The following is a 19,271-nucleotide window of genomic DNA, read 5'->3' as shown; positions in this document are numbered from 1 at the left end:
AATTTTTTTTCTACTGTCGTTGCAGTGACCCACCAAGTTCTGTTTGGTATTTCCTTTTTATTTTATTTTCAAGGTTTTTTTTTTTTTTTGTGGTTGTATTGATATGATCTCTCTGGAATGGATTAGAGTTAATTCTAGCCACCTGATTATTTTTAGAATAGTCAGGTGGTGGCTTGGACGGTAAAGCGTCTGCCTGCAACGCGGGAGACCGAGGTTCGTTTCCTGGGTCAGGAAGATCCCCTGGAGAAGGAAATGGCAATCCACTCCTGCACTCTTGCCTGGAAAATCCCAAGGACGGAGGAGCCTGATAGGCTACAGTTCATGTAGTCGCAAAGAGTCGGACACGACTGAGCGCCTTCACTTCACTTGCATAAACTTCAGAAAAACCCCTATGTTACACCAAGTATTTAGTAAAGCTATGCTTCAGGAAGGCATCTTCCATTCCATGGAGCTCAATTCCGGCCTGTTTCTCCCAGTAGCATCTGAATGACCCTAAACAAGTGCAGCACCTCAATAAGCCTCAGCAACCTTGGAAAGTTGATGATTCTAGTATCAAAGTCCCCTTGTGAGGAATACATGAAAGAACAGATGTAATGTAGCAAGGACAGAGCGTTTCCTGCCGCTGGCCCTCCCAGTTCTCTGGGTCTGCAGAATGAAGGAACACAGTGTAACGTAGCTGATGCAGAGTCTGGCACAGAGAGTTCTCTGTATTTGTAGCTACAAGTATCAAGATCCCTAAGCCTCCTGACTCTAACTGGCCTCCTCTACAGGGGTGGTACTGTTGGAAAGAGTTCCTCGGATGTTACGCTGGTAGCCAACTCAGAGGGCAGCGATTACAGGAAGTTAAGTCTCCTCTGGCCCCCGAGACTCTCCTCCTCTATGACCTTGGGGAAAGGACTTCCTCTTGGGACGCCATCTTGTTTGTGTGGCTGTGAGGAAGTTGTTTGGGGCTCGCAGTCTCTTCCCTCAGCACTTTTCCTTGATTCTACAAACTTCCAGCTCCAGACCGCAGATTCTCTTCCAGGGCAGCCTGTGAGGACGGTGGTGACAGATCTCTGCCTTCAGGCCACCCTATGGGTGAGTGGTCTGCATGAGACCTTCTCTTCAGATCCCCGCGAAGCAGGAAGGGTTCTGGGTTCCCTCCCCCACCCCTAACCACAGGACCCCCAACCAGTTGACTGTCCTTCGGGGAAAGGGGGGAGAGAGCCCAGACTGACTCTGTTCCAGTCTCTTGAGGAAATGGGCCAAGTGGGCTCTTACACTACCCTTCTCGATTCCACGTGGTAAACCTCCCCTCCGACAGAAATGGCCATTGCTGACGTGAATTTTTCCCTGGCTAAGGAAAAGGCATGAGTCATGTTACCGTCTCAGGTCTAGGGTTTGGGGAGTGGCGAGGGTCACCTAGGTGGATGGTAGGATTAGATAAACTAGTATTCTCCGAATTTATACGAGAGGTGGGGGAGGGGCAGAAAACCCACCATTACTACTGGATACTACATTAACAGTTAGGGTAAATTGTATTAGCCCCTAGAAGCTTCTTGAGGCTTTATTGCCGGGGATGTGATATATTCTGGAATGTCTGATGAGTAGTCATGTGCATTGTTCGACGTCAATTAAATAAATTTAAGTCATATTTTTAAATCCTCTCCCTCTAGCTGAGATTTTGTCTGTCATTTTGTGTGTCACTCAGTGAGATGTGTTAAAATTTCCCACTGTGACTGTGGATTTGTCCATTATTTCTGTCAGTTTTTGCTTTGTATGCTGGCTTTCAGAGGCATACAAATTTAGAATTTGTATTACTATCTTCTTATTGCACTGAACCTGTTATCATAAAGGCATTTCCCTTTGAAAGTGTACCTTTTCTTTTACTGATACGGTTATACCAGTTTTCTGAGGTTAATGTGAAAAGCTGTACATTTTGCAGTTTTTATTTTCTAATTTTCCTGATGATTAAATTTTGCATATGTCTCTTTTCAGGAGTATCTGATGAAAGGTTTCTTGTCCAGTCTGATAAAAATCTGCCTTTCTCTTTGGAGTGTTTTGCCTGAATCTTTTAAAATAAAAATAGATATAATTTGGTTTATGTATATCATGGTGCTGTATATTTATTGTTGCCTCTTCTAAGTTCCTTTTCCTTTCTTTTCTTTTGATACGGTCAATATTTTTAAACTATCAAATCATTACTTTGCATGGTTATCTAGGTAAACATTCTTTTGCTATTCCTGTAGTGTTCACCCTTCAGATTACAATGTACATTTTTGCCTTTTCACAGTCTAATATTAGTTAATTAGTTCCCTAAAGCTGCTCAGTTATGGGGCTTTGAGACACTTTGATTCCACAAACTCCTTCCACATGTATTGTCATGCATTTTCATTCTCTATATATTTAAATTGTTATCATTGTGTTATATAGTCAATACTCATTTAAATTTGCCTCCATATTCGACACTTTGATTCCACACACTCCTTCCACATGTATTGTCATGCATTTTCATTCTCTGTATATTTAAATTATTATCATTGTGTTATATAGTCAATACTCATTTAAATTTGCCTCCATATTCACAAATGTCATTCGTCTGTCTTTCCTGTATCTGTGTGGCTTCACCTAGGGTGATATTTCTTCTGCCCGAAGAAGAGCCTATAATATTTCTTTAGTTTGGATCTTCAGGTCACAAATCTTCTGAGTTTTTGTTACGTGATGATGAAATGAATGTCTTTTCTTTTAAGGATGTTTTCCCGTAAAGCATATTTTTTGTCCTATTAATATTGGTCTTTTAAAAGTAGATTATTTATTTCTGGCTGTGCTAGGACTTGCTGCTGGGTGAGGGAGTTCTCTAGTTGCAGTGAGCAGGGACTACTATCTAGTTGCAATGCACAGGATTCTCATTACGGTGGCTTCTCTTGTTGCACTCTTGTTGCAGAGCACGGGTTCTAGGGCACATGTGCTTCAGTAGTTTTGGCTCATAGGCTCTAAAACGCGGGTTCAGTTTCTGTGGCACAGGGCCTAAGTTGTCCTGAGGCATGTGGAATCTTCCCAGACCAGGGATTGAATGTGTGTCCCCTGCATTGGCAGGTGGATTCTTAATCACTGAACCAAAAAGGAAGTCCTCCTATTAATATTGGTATCCTAAGTTGATATCTTGATACATTTGGAAACTTCTCAACCAAGTTCTCTTCAAATACCACTTCTCCCCTGTTCCCGTTCCTTCTCTATGGGGCTCACATTAACCATGTGTTAGGTGTACTCATTGTATCACCTTTAATTCTCTCTTTTGGGGGGCAGGGTATTCTCCATACTATATATCTCCAGGTTCCATCTTGGGTCTTTTCCTAAGACTTACCTTTCATTTCTCTAATTCTTCCTTCAGGGAGGCAGATCACCTTTGACCCTTGAACCATCACACCAGGGTAGATTTCAGGGTAGGGTTTATTGTACTCATAGAGCAGAGCAGAGAAGTGAGACTTGGGGATAAAAGGCCACTTGTCCCAGGTCACCTAACCTGAACCAAGTAGAACAGAGTCTAACATCACAGACTGCGCTCTAGATCCAGACCCTTTCCTTGGTGCCTGTTGTCTTGTCTGTGACTGCTTCCTACCTCTCATTTCCTGAAAAGTGGAGCCATGGTGAAGTCTCTCGGCCACTTTTTAGCTCTATGATACATGTATGTTTAGATTATAAAGAATGATGTTTCTTCATTAGTCATGATATTTACTCAGGACTACTTCTGATACTGGGATCACTGATATGTTGTTGTCAGTTTTAGAGCACACTGATAAAGTGAACTCTCTACAAAGAAGAGCACGAAGCTGGGGTATGTACTGAAGGCAATACGCCTATTGGTCTGAACCGGTCACTTCCCAGCAACAGCAAGACAGAGATTCAAAAGAAAGTGATGCTCATATGGACATCCAAGCAAGATAGTAAGTGACCAGTCACCGTGGCTGACATGTACCAACCACTGAACAACAAAACCTTGCAGTTAAATATGTCATTCTTCTCTCCAGCTTGCCAGAGTAAAAAATGATTGGATCAGGTTAATGTTTGAGCAGTCTTTATTATAACTCTGGTATCATTTGGGAAAATGTAGAGAAGACTTTCCAAGCCTATATGGACCACTTTTTTCTTTCCACTTCCCCACAGTGCTCCCTATGCCATTCCATCCCGTCACTGGAGGAGTAGTTTTCAGAGAAAAGACCAAATGCATGTTAACATGGAGACAAAGCAAAAGCCTCTGGAGAGAACAATGAAAACAAATAGACAGGATGCGACCTTGGGGAGCTGGTTCAAGATCATCGTGAGTATCCTGGCTAAATGAACCTAATATGTAGAAGATGACAGAGTCATGTTGGATGTGTATAGAGATGCTGGGAACTTTTCTGGGGCAGTGGTGTTGGTAATCTGTCTTGTGACTACTAGGAGGTATCTTCTTAGATCCTTCTAAGGGCGGGTTCAGAGAAGCGCTATGAAGGAAACAGACTGACTGCAAGGAGGAGCATGGGAGAGGTTGACTAACAGCAAAGGAGGAAACCTAGTGCCGTGGAGGTGGAGCACTTCACACCAGATCACGCAGTTTGGCTTGAGCTGGGTGTGGGAGGAGGTTGAGTCTCTGGGGTCCATGTTAGAGTGACAGGCCAGGTGTACCTCGTGTGGATCTCGTGGAACTTTATAAAAGGAAGTACATGTGAAACATATTAAGTCAGTTTTGTTTCAGGAAGAGTATTTGAATGCAAAGAAAGTGTATATAGAAAATCCTTGTCTCATACCAAAGTTAGTGATAACAGATACTGTCTTAAGGAATTATTTAAACCCTGAGAAACGGTCCTAAAGCAAGACACAGTCATGTCTTACCTTAATGTTGGATTCCATTGTATCCATCCTCTTTCCCATTTGTTCTCTGATTCCTAGATTCCCTTTGGTATAAAATATGATGAGAAGTGGCTGATGAATTTGATTCAGAAGAAGTGCAGTGTCCCCTTTACTGCAGTTGAAGTAAGACAGGACATGGAGATGATGAGAAAGTGGGGTAGATTGCGGGCCCAGAGAAATGGCACTGGTCTCGTATTCTGCTTCTGCTGTCTCTCTCCCTACAGTTTCACTATGAGAAAATGCAGGCCCAGTTCTTTGTTGAGAAAGCCAACGTTGCCTGTGCATTGAAGAATGTCAACGGCCAGATTTTCAATGAGGATAATGAAAAGGTGTGTGTCAAGGGCTGACTGAGGGCAGGAGGGCAGGAGAGCAGCATGGTCTTGCTTGATCCCATGCACAGATTTCCTGGAGCTTACCCAGCCCCTCTTGTGTTCTCTACAGATACCTATCTTTGTTGAGCCCTGTGATGCACCCCAGTCTGTGCAGAAGGCACTGACAGCTGAAAAGTTGGAGCAGATAAAGGTAATGCAGACTCAACACAAGCTGTGCCCTCATAGCCAGACCCACCTCTTCCCCCCACTCACCTTCAAACTCAAGCTCGCTGGACCCCATCCCTAACTCTGCAGCTTACCATGAATAAACCATACGATGCCTGCCAGCAAGTTCTTGACATCCGGAGACTCCGCTTTGGCCCCGGTGTGGCTACAGTAGTAACTGCAGGGCAGGTGAGGGTAGAGGGTCTGTCTGGGTAGAGCACTCGGAGATGGTATCATGGGGAGGGCTTGGTGCAGGAGGTGCTCCAGCTGGGACCCTGTCGCCTGTGTTTCCCTCCTGGTTTCCTGGAGACTTGACACCATGTGATATTGGAATGCCATGGAACCGTAGAAATAGCGTGGCTGCTTTCCCACATGTCCATCCAGGGATCAGGCCCATGGTGAGGACCTAGGCCCGATGTTGGGACCAATGGTGAGGGAAGGAGACATCGGGTAGAAGAGGCAGATGTGTCTCAGGTATTCCCTTTGGAGTCCTCACTCTGTTGCCTCATCATAGCTTTCATCTTTGTACTTGAGCAACAAGAAGCCCTACTTGGTGCATGGCCTGTCCACCATTATGGAGATTGCTTCTGCCACCAAGAAGTTGAATCTGTCCAGCACTGAGGTGAGGTGGGGCACCCAGATCCTCCTTTGAAAGGAATGTGGGAGGCCTTATGGGTGGTGACAGACAAAGGCAGGTGGATTTGTAGGGAAAGGAAGGGTGTGGGTGCAGAGCCATCTGGTCCATGTGGGTGTTCCCTGTAATTCTAGGTGAAGATTGCAGGGGAGATGGACAAGGGTCATCAGCTGGAACCAGAAGGGATGAGTGCAGACAGAAATGCCGTGTGCACCACCTTCCGTGATAAGTCAGCCAACATGAGGTCCTCCTCTGCCTTGTCTCTTCACCCTGTGTCTCGCTCATCTCTCCCCTCCTCCCTCCACTCCCTTTCTCTCTTTCTTCCCCTCCCTACCTCCTGAGCCCCAGCTCAGTCACCTCCCTGCCATAGCACCTGGTCATCCCTGAGGTGTGTCCTGACTTGACAGCATGCTGGACTCCAAGTGAGGTAGCAAAGCCCCGGGCTCCCGTCCTCCCACATCTTCTTTTCTCTACAGCCTTCGCTGGGGCCTGAAGGAAGGAAGGGATAGAGGGGAGTAAGGCCTGCAGACTGGGTTTGAAGTGCTGGTCCCTGTGGCACTGCAGAAGGGAGTCAGAACAGTCTGGCTGGGAGCTCCCCAGGGGAAAGGAGATGGAGGAGGGGGTTTGAGGAAGGGTTGGAGGGGACAGTCTCCCTCTTGGTCCGTCCATAGAGCAGTGACCAGGGCCCTTGAATGCTAGGATACTGGGGTGTGAGGGCGCTGTGATTACTGTAAGTGACTTGCTCCCACGAGGAGGGTCACGTCCAGAGTTTCACTGACATTTTTCTTTTGTCTTGATTTTGGCAGCACCCTCCTGGAGTTGTTCCCCAGGCTGCTAAGCTTGGTAAGTGCAGACTCCTCTAACTAGCACTGACAGTGCCCTCAAACTACTTGGAAACCGGTTAGGACCTGTTCCGTTTCCGTTTTTTAGCCTGACCCTTAAATGTCCTGGGGGTGGGGGCTGTGCCATTCTCTGTGGGAACCTGGAAAGGCTCTGGATCTTCAGCCATGTTCTCCACAGGCTTCGGGGACCCATGGCGATGACAGGACATGCAGTCCTGCCTCCGGCGTTTCCAGGGACACTTTCTTCCCTGACCTCTGAGCCCCTCCCCATGCTCTTCCCTGATCATCCAGCGCCACATCCTAGACTGCGCTGCTGACTTCCTCTTCCCTCCCCTAGGATGGCCAGGAGACACCCTCAGGTTCTAAGTGTGCTATGGAAGCCCCCAAGTGCTTACCAACGTGCAAGGTGAGCACAGAGGATCCAGCAGGGTTCTAGGTGGTACGTGAGGAGGTGTCAGCCCTGGTCCTGAGGACTGCTTTGATTCTAGGGAAGCTTCTTTGGATCTGAAGAGTTGAAGAGTCTAATCCTGCAATTCCTGCAGCAGTAAGTACTCCTGAGAATCTGAGCAAGGGGAGCCCTAGGACAGTGGAGGCCACCAAAGCTCCAGACTACACAGATAGATTGTCTTCACTGCTCCCCCTCAGGTATTACTTGATCCATGACTATGGGAACCGCCAGAGACTTCTGGGTGCTTATCATGAGGAGGCCTGCTTCTCCCTGACCATTCCATTCCAACCCGAGGACCCAGCCCTGTGAGTATCACAGCCCAGAATCCTTCCCCAGGCCATGTGGTTCCCCAGCAGATGCAGGCCAGCTCCTGCTGACACCTGTGCTGGCCAGACCACCACCCACTGTTCCTCTGTGTCTCCTAGAAGCAGCATGTGTGTGTACTTCTTGGACAACAGGAATATGAAGATGTTCAAGGACCCCAGTGAGTGTGTGGTGGGAAGATTGGGCCGGAAATGGCAGTGAGGGGGCCAATCATCGGGTCCATGGAGTGGCTGCCCTGACTTTCCCTGTTTTCCCCTCCCCCACAGACCTGCGTGTCCAGATGCTGAAACACACAAAACATGACATTGTGCATGCCCTCTGTGCATTGCCCAAAACTCAGCATGACTTCAGCTCCTTTGTGGTGGACATGTGTTTCCAGACGGTGAGCACCTGCTCCTCACTTGGTGGTGAGGGGCAGAAAGACGCAGGTGGGAAAGAGGATGAGGGGTGACTGAGTATCTGGTCTCTTCCTTATCAGGAAACGATGTTCTGCTTCTCTGTCAGTGGGGTGTTCAAGGAAGGTGAGTGTGTGTAGCCTGCTCCCCCCAGAGGCCCCACTGCTCTCTCACCTGGTCAGGGTCCCTCCCACCAGAACTCTTCCTTCCAGATTCCCTCCCCTCTCTTCCCCTCTCTAGCCCTCAGTCTTCCAACCGTGGGCATTAGGGACACAGGCTGTGGAGTTTGGTGGCTCCCATACCAGATCCTTACATCGAGTACCTGGCCTACTACTTAACCTCACAGTTTCCGCATAATATCCATCTTTTTGGCAACTGAGAAAAATGCATCCCATGAACTTGTGAAGTGGTTGTCATGGGGACATGTCACTGGGAACAGACATCTCCTACAGTTGCCGTCCCCATTCCTGACACCCAACTCCCCACGTGAACAGCTGTCCGCTCAGCATGAGCGGCAAGTCAGACCCTGACTCGGGAATGACGTGGGAGCCTGTAAACACGTGGGACTCTAAGAGGGTACTCTTGCTTATTGTTTGTTGTTTGTTGTTGAAGTGGAAGGAAGTTCTCAGGGCTGTGTGCGTGCCTTCACCCGGACCTTCATCACTACTCCCACCAGCTCTTCCAGGTGAGAGCCGTGTTGTGGGTGGGATGGCCCATCCAGCCTGGGCTCAGGGCCCTGGGCATGTGGTGATGCAGATCTTAGGCTGACTCAGTATTGTGGAAAGCCAGCAGGGAGATCCAAGGAGCAGTCTAGCCTAGTGGTTAGGAAGAGCATGGGCTCTGGAATCAGCTCATGGGTTCTCTCCTTGACCCAGTGCTCTCTCTGTGTGACCTTGGTCAAGTCACATGATCTTTCTGTGACTGTGTCTTCTTCTGAAAATGGGGATCAGACTGTACAGTCCTGTACTGTAAGGTAGTGAGTTACTGTTCAAGGTAAATGTGAAGTTGTCCCTGGGTTGGGGAACAGACTGTCCATTGAGTGAAGCTGGTAGACGATCTCTCTGAAGGTGAGCTCTGTGCGAGGGGCAGAGGAACCAGTCAAGGAGCCTGGGGACAGACACAGGAGGGTGTGGAAGGGATCTAGTTGCTGAGTGTTAGTGGGAGCAGTCAGGATTGGGGTGCAGGTGGTCCATCCATAAATTGTCCACATGTGCATTTTTCCTCCAGTCTTTGTATAGTGAATGATGAGCTGTTTGTAAGGGAAGCCAGTCCCAGTGAAGCTCAGCGTCTGCATTCTCCATCCCTGTGTCAGCCTTCATGGTCATCCTCTCCCCCGAGTAGCAGGTAACAGTGTGGGCTTTCTCCATCCAGTGTGGAATCACCTCCAATAGTCTCAGAAGTGACTGCTGGGTTTGCATGGAGTTGGGAGGGAACTGGGAGGAGTGGACGAGTAATTAATGGGAACCTGAAGGTAAATTGTTTTCCTTGTTTATTTCAGTTATTATTACGCTGAACATTTCATTTTTAGTACATAGCAAGCTACTAGTTGTTTTGAGCAGGCTTGAATCATTTTTATGAGTTTAATGAACCTTCTCCCTGTGTTAATGGACAGTTGGGTGTTCATATGTTTTTATCATGATACACTGCATGAGGTTCATCTCAGTGTATAATACACAGTATATGTGAAAGAGAAAAACAACTGTTCCACAACATAACAGCCTAAGATAACCCTTTTGTTTTTTGTCGTCATTGTATCTTCCTGAAAGTTTGCTTATGTAAGTATATACATATTTGTGCATGTGTGTATATATATATATATATATATATATATATATAGTATATTTATCTACAGAAAATGAGATCTCATCATGAAAGAGAGAAAAGGAAACCACAGATGATACAAAGACAAAGAGAGGCTTGTGGCTGAATGGGGACCTGAAACTTAAGCAAGATTAAAAGTTAATGTGAAGGAGCCATCCCATCTCATTTTTTACCCTTAAATTTGCCCATACACTTATTTTCCTTCATATCCTCTTATTTCTATTGCCGAGTTAAGAGACATATCAAATGGAATAGTATAAATTGTGAACCAAATAAATATTAAGTTATTACTGAATGAAAGATTGGAGCATTGTATTTCAGTAAAATGGTAGTACTTTTCAGTTTTTTGTCCTGCATGGAGGCAGCAGATATTGGAAATTCTGGTGTGACATGGCTGGATGTTGCATGATCTGATACCCCCTGCAGTGTTGAATGGGAGACAGGTCCAGAATTTTCCTATCAATATATTAATATAAGGAGCAGTCCAGGAGCAGCAGTTAGGCAACACCACAGCTTGCTGCCCTGTTGCCATCTCTCACTGAAATCACCAGGTGAGTCAAAGGCAAGCCTGTCTTCCCAGTGTGGGGACTGGATTAAAGTCTGCTCAGAGCCATGATGTTGGGCAGCTCTTAGCTTCTGAGTCCCCCGAGAGACTAGAGATTCTTCTCTCTTTAGAAGTTTGAACTCCAGCCGTATCAGAGTCATTTGCCTCCTTTCTAATTATATCTACCATATCATTAAGGAGAACTGTGAGAAATGACTTTACACAGTGCCTGCCTTAGCCCCAGGCTTTCTCACTCACTCCTCAGGACAGCTCTGTTAGAGATGAGTCCCACTTCACAGATGACAGACCCCCTCTTCTTATAGCTTCTGTCGCCTGTCCAGATAAGCAGGAACTTGGGGTGAGGTTATGTCCCTTGCCCTCTCTGGAGGACAATAGAGCAGCCTCCCTTTTAGACTGTGGGCTGGAGCAATGGTCACTTTGCTCTCCCATGATATAACAGGCTCAAGGGGTGCTCCCTCCAAAGCCCTGTTGATGAATGTAATACTGCACATACATGTGCACATGCATTCATTAACTAAGAAAAGAATTCATTGTTCAGTTTCATGAGGAGATGAATTAGAATTAAAATGAATTGCCAGCATATCTACGTGTGTGTGTGTGTGTGTGTGTGTGTGTGTGTGTGTGTGTGTGTATCATCGGGCTGTGTATAGGAAATGTATAAGGTTATGGCTTATAAAAACACAGTATGTTGGGTAAATATGTGGAGATGACATACCTCTGAGAGAAAGGCATTTCCTTCTTTACCTCGGCGTCCCCCTTCCCTAGTGTGCAGGACAACTTTTGAGGACTGGGGAAAATAGAGTATCATTTGCAGGTGGAAGCCCTTTAAGAATCAAGTCTGGAAGGTTCCACAGGGGGACCTTTTCAGATATCCAGAAGGAAGGAGCAGGGAGATGGCAATGGAAGGGCAGCTATGGTGGCCTTCAGTGGAGCAGGAGCTGATCAGGGCAGAGTGCTTCAGCTAGGCACCTCCCTGGTAGCCCTCACGTCACCACTGTCTGCAGCTGAGAGCCAGGAACGCTATTGGGTAAGAATCTTCCCTGGGTCGTTAGAGGATGGGAGAGTCCAATGCTTGTCTGCATCCCTCACTTCCACACTGCATTCACTTCCTAGGTACTCCACTCTCAGTTGGGTTCTTCTCTAACTTCTTTCTGATTACCACCTGCACCATTCATATTTTGGCTGAGTAGTAAGAAAAATAATAATATACATAAAACTGAAAAAAAAACCCCACAAAAATGATAAAAGATACCAAGCACACATATTAGATAAATGACTAATTTATCAAGGTAAATCATTCAGCACATAATGGTTCACAGCATCAAATCCTGGTCTTCTGACTGAAAAGGCTCTGCCCATCACCTCTGTTTCTATAGTGAGTGTACTTCTGCGTTAGGACTGAGGCCAACACAGGTAAGGGGCTCAGCCCAGGTCCTGGGGTCAGTTGATGAGTCTGGAACTGGACATTCGCTTGATGACTTCTGTCTAGCTGACCTGTGCCTATTCTCTGCTCTCCTGTACTAATCCTTCCTTGGGGCTTCAATAAGAAGCTACTTCTGGTCAAACTAGAATTTGAAAAAAGACACCAGAAAGTGTGAGCAAATAGGAAGTGAAGAGATGGAACCAAAGTTTACTTGTTGATCCCTCATTTCCAGATAGTTTTTCAAATTTTCTATTTAATAGCACATAGGAGACAAGCTTCCCAGGTGGGACTAGTGGTAAAGAACCCACCTCCCAGTGCAGGTAGACATAGGAAACTCGGGTTTGATCCCTGGGTGGGGAAGATCCCCTGGAGAAGGAAATGGCAACCCACCCAGTATTCTTGCCTGGAGAATCCCATGGACAAAGGAGCCTGGTGGGCTGCAGTCCATAGGGTCGCACAGAGATAGACACAGCTGAAGCGACTTAGCATGCACAGGGTGCAGGGTGGGCCAGGAGTAATACATCTCAAAGTCCCGTTGTATATGAGCTGTTCTTTGAGGTTTTCTCCTTTTCTTCTTTAGAAGTAGGTGTCCGCAGTCCTGTTTTACAGATGGTCAGCCTCAGGCTGACAGAGAATGTAAAATTTCCAGGGTCAGATGTCTACCCTTTGCCCTCTGCACAGGCCAACCGGCAGCTCCATTTTTATTTTAAATATAAATTTATTTATTTTAATTGGAGGTTAATTACTTTACAATATTGTACTGGTTTTGCCATACATCACCATGAATCTGCCACAGGTATACACGTGTTCCCCATCCTGAACCCCCCTCCCTCCTCCCTCCCCGTACCATCCCTCTGGGTCTTCTCAGTGCACCAGCCCTAAGCGACTTCCAGGGCTTAAAGACTGATAGTGGAAAATTCACCTGATGTAGAATCTACGTTGTGTCATGCTCCCCACTGGACATGCAGATGATAATGGGGATGAAGTCCTACTCCCTGGGCCAGGAGGAATGGGTGTGGGGTTCACTATGATTACCTGATTACTGAGGTGCTGAACTGAACCCAGGAGGCAGCACAAGCTGTTACTCTTTGGAAAGAGGACCTGAATTGTAGGATAGTAACATCCTAACCGTAAGTGAAATCTGTTTTACATTTTATCTCATTCAGCCCTAATCTCTTTTCAAGGTCAATATGCACTCACAAACAGTGAGAAAGAGTTTTTTTGTGTGAATTTTTTAAATTGAAATACAGCTGATATACAATATTGTGTTTCAGGTGTACAGTAAAGCAATTTGGATATATATATATATGTATTAGATTAGTATCCATGCATTTTATAAATTATTGAATATAATTTTCTATACTTTACCTTTTTGCGTATAGTAGTTTGTATCTGTTAACTCCAAATTTCTATTAATATTTTGTCCCTCTCCACTCCCTATCCCCTTTGGTAATCATAAGCTCAGTTTCTCTGTCTGAGTCTGTTTCTGTATTGAATATAGATTCATTTGTATTATTTTTAAGATTCAACATGTAAATGATACTGTATTATATTTACTTTCTCTTTTTTACCTACTTGACTAATTATAATATTTTCTAGATCCATCTATGTTGCTGCAAATTGTAATAAGAATGCAAATTGTCATTCTTTTATGACTAATTGTCTTGTGTTTGTGTGTGTGTATTATATCATTTTAAGCAAGTCATCTGTTGATGAGTACTTGTGTTGTTTATGTGTCTCGGTTATTGTAAATGGTGCTGCTGTGAACATCTGGGTACAGGTATCTTTGAATTACACTTTTCATTTTTTTCTGGTTATATACCCAGAAGTGGGATTTCTGGATCATATCATAGCTCTATTTGTACCTTTTTCAGGAGCTTCCAAACCATTCTCTATAGTGGCTGCACCAGATTACATTACAACCCGCAGTGTATCAGGGTCCCTTTTCTCCACACCCTCTCCAGAATTTATTATTTGTAGGCTTTTTGATGATAGCCATTCGGACCCATGTGAGGCATAACCTCATTGTGGTTTTGACTTGCATTTCCCAAATATTTAGTGATGTTGAGCATCTTTTCCTATCCATCTTGGCCATCTGTATGTCTTTGGAAAAATATTTAGATCTTCTCCCCTTTTTTCATTGTGTTGTTTATTTTTTGTTATGCATACTGTGTGTGTGCTGAGTCGCTTCAGTTGTGTCCTACTCTTTGCAAACTTATGGACTATAGCCCGCCAGGCTCCTCTGTCCATGGGATTCTCCAGACAAGAATACTGGAGTGGGTTCCATTTCCTTCTCCAGGGGATCTTCCTGACCCAAGGATGGAACCCGCGTCCCTTATGTCTACCTGCATTGGCAGGCAAGTTATTTACCACTAGCACCACCTGGGAAGCTGTATATTTTGGATATTAACTACTTGTCAGTCATGACGTTTCAAATATTATTCTCCCAGTCCATAAGTTGTCATTTCATTGTTCCTGGCTTACTTTGCTGTTCTAAAGTTAGGTCCCATTTGATTATCTTTATTTTAAATTGTTTTGCCTTGGGAGACTGATCTAAGTGGATATTGGTATGATTTTTTGTCAGAGAGTGTTTTGCTTAACTTCTCAGAATTCTGAGTTCATGGTGTCATGTTTATATTTGGGTCTTTAAACCATTTTATTTTGTGTATGGTGTGAGATAGTGTGCTAATTTCATTGATTTACATGTAGCTGTCCAGTTTTCCCAACACCACTTGTTGGAGAGACTGTCTTTTCTCCATTGTATATTCTTGCCTCCTTTGTTGAAGATGAATTGACCATAGGTGGGAGGATTTATCTCTGCTCTCTCTATTCTGTCCATTAATAAATATATGCCTGTTTTTGTGCCAGTACCATTTGCTTCAATGAGTGTAGTTTTGTAGTATAGCCTGAAGTCTGGGAGGGTATGCCTCCAGCTTTGTTCTTTTCATCAGGATTGCTATGGCAATTATGTGTCTTCTGTGGTTTCATATAAACATTTGAATTATTTGTTCTAGTTCTGTGAAAGTGTAGCATGTTTTTCGATAAGGATTGCATTAAATCAGATGATCCCTTTGGGTAGTATGGCCATGTTAACAATATTAAGACTTTCCATCTAAGAGCATGGGATCACTTTAGATTTGTCTGAATTTGCATCCATTTATTTCAACAATGTTTTAGAATTTTTACCTCCTGGTTAAGTTTATTCTTAGATATTTTATTTTTTGATGGCATTTTAAATGGGGTTGTTTTTTGCTTTCTCTTTCTGATATTTTATTATTGTGTGTGTTAGTTGCTCAGTCATGCCCGACTCTTTGCGACCCCAGGGACTGCAGTCCACCAGGCCCCTCTGTCCATGAGATTTTCCCGGCAAGGATACTGGAGTGGGTTGCCATTTCCTTCTCCAGGGGATCTTCCCAACCTAGGGATCGAACCCAGGTCTCCTGCATTGCAGGCAAATTCTTTCCCGACTGAGCTACAAGGGAATGGAATGCAATAGATTCTTATATATTAATCTTGTGTCCTGCTATCTTGCTCAGTTCATTTCAGGGAACAGAATTTAAAAGTAAAGTAACATGATCTAGGAAACAGCCTTATTAACTACTACTTCAGGATTCTCAAACTGGAGTTATGCAAATGATTCACATTCCCTGTTTTATCCTTTAACTGATATTCAACATCCCAGAAAGCACCATTATTCAGTTGTTCTTTTTAAAACACACTGAAGTACATGCAAAACACTAAAACTCATTGCAAAGGATTAGATACCCTCTGCATAACAACATTAAAAGATGTGTGAACACTTGGAGGATATTATATTCACATATAGGTTTATTTCACCAATGTAAGTAATATTCTTAAATGATAGAGTTAGGTCAATGGTATCAAGAGCAAATGCACATAAAAACACTTGAAAGGGAAAAAAACTATACAAATAAGAAACAAATCATAACAAGTGAACAGGGTTGTCATGATGTACCAACAATATGACCCCATGTTTTTGCAAAGAATATCAGCATGGGTGTATAAGTATGTGTGTGATATATGTTAGTGCATTACATGCAGGAAAAAATCTGGAAAGTAGGCACCAAGAAGTTAAGAGAAACTCATGTCTATATTTTTTTCATATGTGTTAAACAAAAAGAAGTATTAATTGGTGACTTATCAACATATTAAGAGAAAGTTTTGTAAAACAGGTTTATCAACAGCTGAGTCACAAAATAATAGTGTAGAAATACATTCATTGACTTAGGTATTAAACAGATCTCTTCAATGATTATTCGGTGAATATGCATTGTCAAAGATAGAGGATGTTTTTATTTTATAATGTTGCATTTCTAGGGTGTTTTCAATATGTAATTTACTGAATAAAATGTTGAAAATACACAAAATTGCACCCTGATAAAGGTACAGCATCCATATATTCATTGTTTCAGAAGGAGTTGAAAACAATGTATTTGACAGTTTTATGTATGTGTGTGTATTTATATCTGTTTTTTGTCTCAAATTGTTTATATCAATTATTCATACACTAATTCATGCAGCTTTCTACTCAATTCACTAGGAGGCTGGATTTCCAGTCCCAGGGCTTGAAGATCCCAGGATGGGCATAAACACAGAAGGATTGCTGCCAGTGTGAAGTCTAGAAATCTTGGTCTGTAGGAGGGAATCCGTTCAATTCCACACCAATACCACGGCTCTTTCCATCCCCCATCCTTTGCCAAACCCCCAGTTCAGACATTCACACCTGCAGTTCTGACTCTGTTCACCAGGTGGCAGCACTCCATTTTCTACATATTTTTCTTTCCCTCAACGAAAAGACATTTTTTTTTTCAAAGTAAAAAGTTTCCTAAAAGACAGAAGTAGGTACAACGGACCTTAAGTTTCTTTGAAAATTCATATGTGTGTAAAAAGACTAACAGGATATGCGTGTAGTTTATATCTGCTTCTCACTGAGGTATTATGTGTACAGCGTGTGTACTACGTGCCAGGAACTGTCAGTCCAATTCCTTATGTGCATCTCAGCCTCTCTCCTATCTGCAGACCTGCGTACCTGGAAATGCCCACAGGAAACAAGATGGATGTTAGTGGCCATCCCTTGCGGTATGACCTCAGGCTCCATTCTAAGCAAAATGAGCCTGAGCTTGACTTTGACTCCTGGAAACCATCATGGAAACAAGAAATGATGTAGCTGAGTGGGAGAGCTTGTAACACAGGAGACTGTGGCACCTTCTAACTCAAACCCCCATCCTTTTGCATAGGACTAATAGGCTGTTTATTACCTTTCCTGACAGGACATCACTCAGAGAGTCAAGGATGAGGTGACCAGTGTTGTTGGTTTTAGTTTTGCTTCTTCTCACCAGATCCAGCTGGAGGTTTCCCTTCCTCTTAGTCTTTTGTTCTGTCAGAATGATACACTTCGGAATTGGTTTCATATGTCTTCTCTCTAAGAAGATAAGAGGGTGGTTCTATCCATTTAAGTCATCTGACATGTCCATTTGAGATGACATGGAATTCCTGCTTTATAAAGATGTTCTCTGCCGGTCAGGGGGAGCCTGGCATGTATCCACAAGAGATGGCAAAGAGTAGAGACTGAGCTATCAAGACAAGCACAGGATGAAGACTCTGGTCCAAATGCCCAAGTCTCTTGACTTGGTGAAATGGTTTTCCCAGATTTCTCACACGATGGTCACTTGTTTTCTGGGTTCCTCTTACACCTGACACTCTAATATGATTCCTTTCTCTCTATCCTGGCCACAAATGTACACGCACAGTAAATTCCTCTATAAGCTAATACTTGGGAAAAGTTTTCCAAAGATGACTTTAAATCCAGAGGCAGTAAGAGAAAACCCTGGTAACACTTGATTCCATTAAAAATTGCATGGTGAAAAATCTCATAAGGAAAGCAAAATGAAAAGTTACACATTGGGGAAAATATACAACGTATGTAACTAACAAAGTTTATCTACTTGTAGTAGAAAGATTATGAAAAAAAAAGGCAAATTAGAACATTCTGAAGGAGAAAGCACACTAGATACAAGGAAGTACTTCCCAAATAAATGTTCCTTCAACATGTTAATAACTGTTCAGCCTAACTCTTGAGAGACGCAAAGAGAAAAAAATCAGGATGCCTCTTCTCATCATTTACATAGTCTGAAGAAATAGGGAGACATGTACATTTTTGCTGGTGGTAATGTGACATGGTACAATTCCTAACCAGGGGATTTGTTATGATGTAATGAAATTACCAGAGTACTTACCCTTGGAATCAGCAGTGTCTTTTCTAAGAATCTACCCTAAAGTAACAATGTGAAAAGAAAAAAGACATAAGCACAAAGTCATTCCTGCCAGAACAATTCATAAGATTTTAAGATAAGAAACAAGGTATATACACCAACAGGAGGCTGGTTGAATAAACTGGTCCATCTACATCCAAAAGACCTATGCAGCTATAAAAACCAGTAAGACTCTCTTTCTGTATTGCTATGGAGTCATCACCAGGATATAATGTTCAGTGATATAAAAACACAGGTGCAAAAAAGTGTGCAGAGCTGCTGCTGTCCAATAGGGTAGCCCAGAGCCTCAAGTAACTACTTCAGTAAATTAAATTAAAATTACATGACATTAAGAATCAGTCACAGTTGCCACATTTTAGTAGCTAAATGTTCAGTTCCTGAATAAGCCTCTGTTAGTTAATGGTTGCCGTGTTGAAGAGCAGAATACAGAATGTTCCCATATCCACAGAAATTTCTATTGGATAGCTCTGAAGTAAAATATAACAATTTTTACATAAGAAAGGGGGCGAAAACAAATGTGTGTTATCTTTTCTTATATTTCCTAAGCTGTACAGTTATACAAAGGATGCTAGAAATGTGTACCTATAAGAGGACAGAAGAGCAGCCTAGGATGCATGACAATGATGTATGACATGATGCATGACAATGAGTCTCTAAATATGAGACTTACGTTTACTGGCTCTACTCACTGAAAAGGGCAAGAAACACTGACCAATCCAGTAACAATCAGCAACTGTAGTCTCTGCACTGAATTCTCTAAACACATTTCCCACTAAAAGGAACCAGGCTTACTGGAGAAATGCCTGATTTCTGGTCTAGGTAAGGATTTTACAAGGTGAGTGTGGACTGAACTCCCATAACAGAAATTATATCAAAAAGAATCATAACTTGAGGGGCTCCCATTGGCCAAAGATAGAACAATTTGAACATCAAAAACATTAATGATTGTAATGCACTAAAACACCTTAAATATAGGAATATCTATGAGCTCTAACATGTATCACACTCTTTAAAAAAAGCCAGAAAAACCAACACACTGCTCACCTTTGAGAGTTGTAGGGAAAAAACTCATTTTTGAAGGTGGAAATATTGTCAATGAATTGTATATTCACCTGGCATCT

General features: G+C 43.4%; 1 protein-coding gene across 1 annotated transcript; it reads left to right on the top strand.

Moving 5' to 3' along the window:
- Positions 1–3,747: 3,747 nt before the first annotated feature.
- Positions 3,748–17,045, top strand: LOC128070145 (nuclear RNA export factor 3-like). The gene is given in 17 exon segments (XM_052663448.1): positions 3,748–3,923; positions 4,144–4,297; positions 4,909–4,992; positions 5,094–5,198; positions 5,311–5,391; positions 5,920–6,027; positions 6,174–6,283; positions 6,846–6,882; positions 7,219–7,287; positions 7,370–7,425; positions 7,527–7,634; positions 7,755–7,813; positions 7,920–8,035; positions 8,132–8,174; positions 8,661–8,733; positions 9,276–9,392; positions 16,898–17,045. Coding segments are annotated over 17 exon segments (1,644 nt in total).
- Positions 17,046–19,271: the final 2,226 nt, after the last annotated feature.

The sequence above is a fragment of the Budorcas taxicolor genome, chromosome X (genome assembly GCF_023091745.1).
Source record: "Budorcas taxicolor isolate Tak-1 chromosome X, Takin1.1, whole genome shotgun sequence".
Classification (NCBI taxonomy): Eukaryota; Metazoa; Chordata; class Mammalia; order Artiodactyla; family Bovidae; genus Budorcas; species Budorcas taxicolor.
Note: the sequence above shows the minus strand (reverse complement) of the source record. Positions and strands in the feature narration are given on the sequence as shown.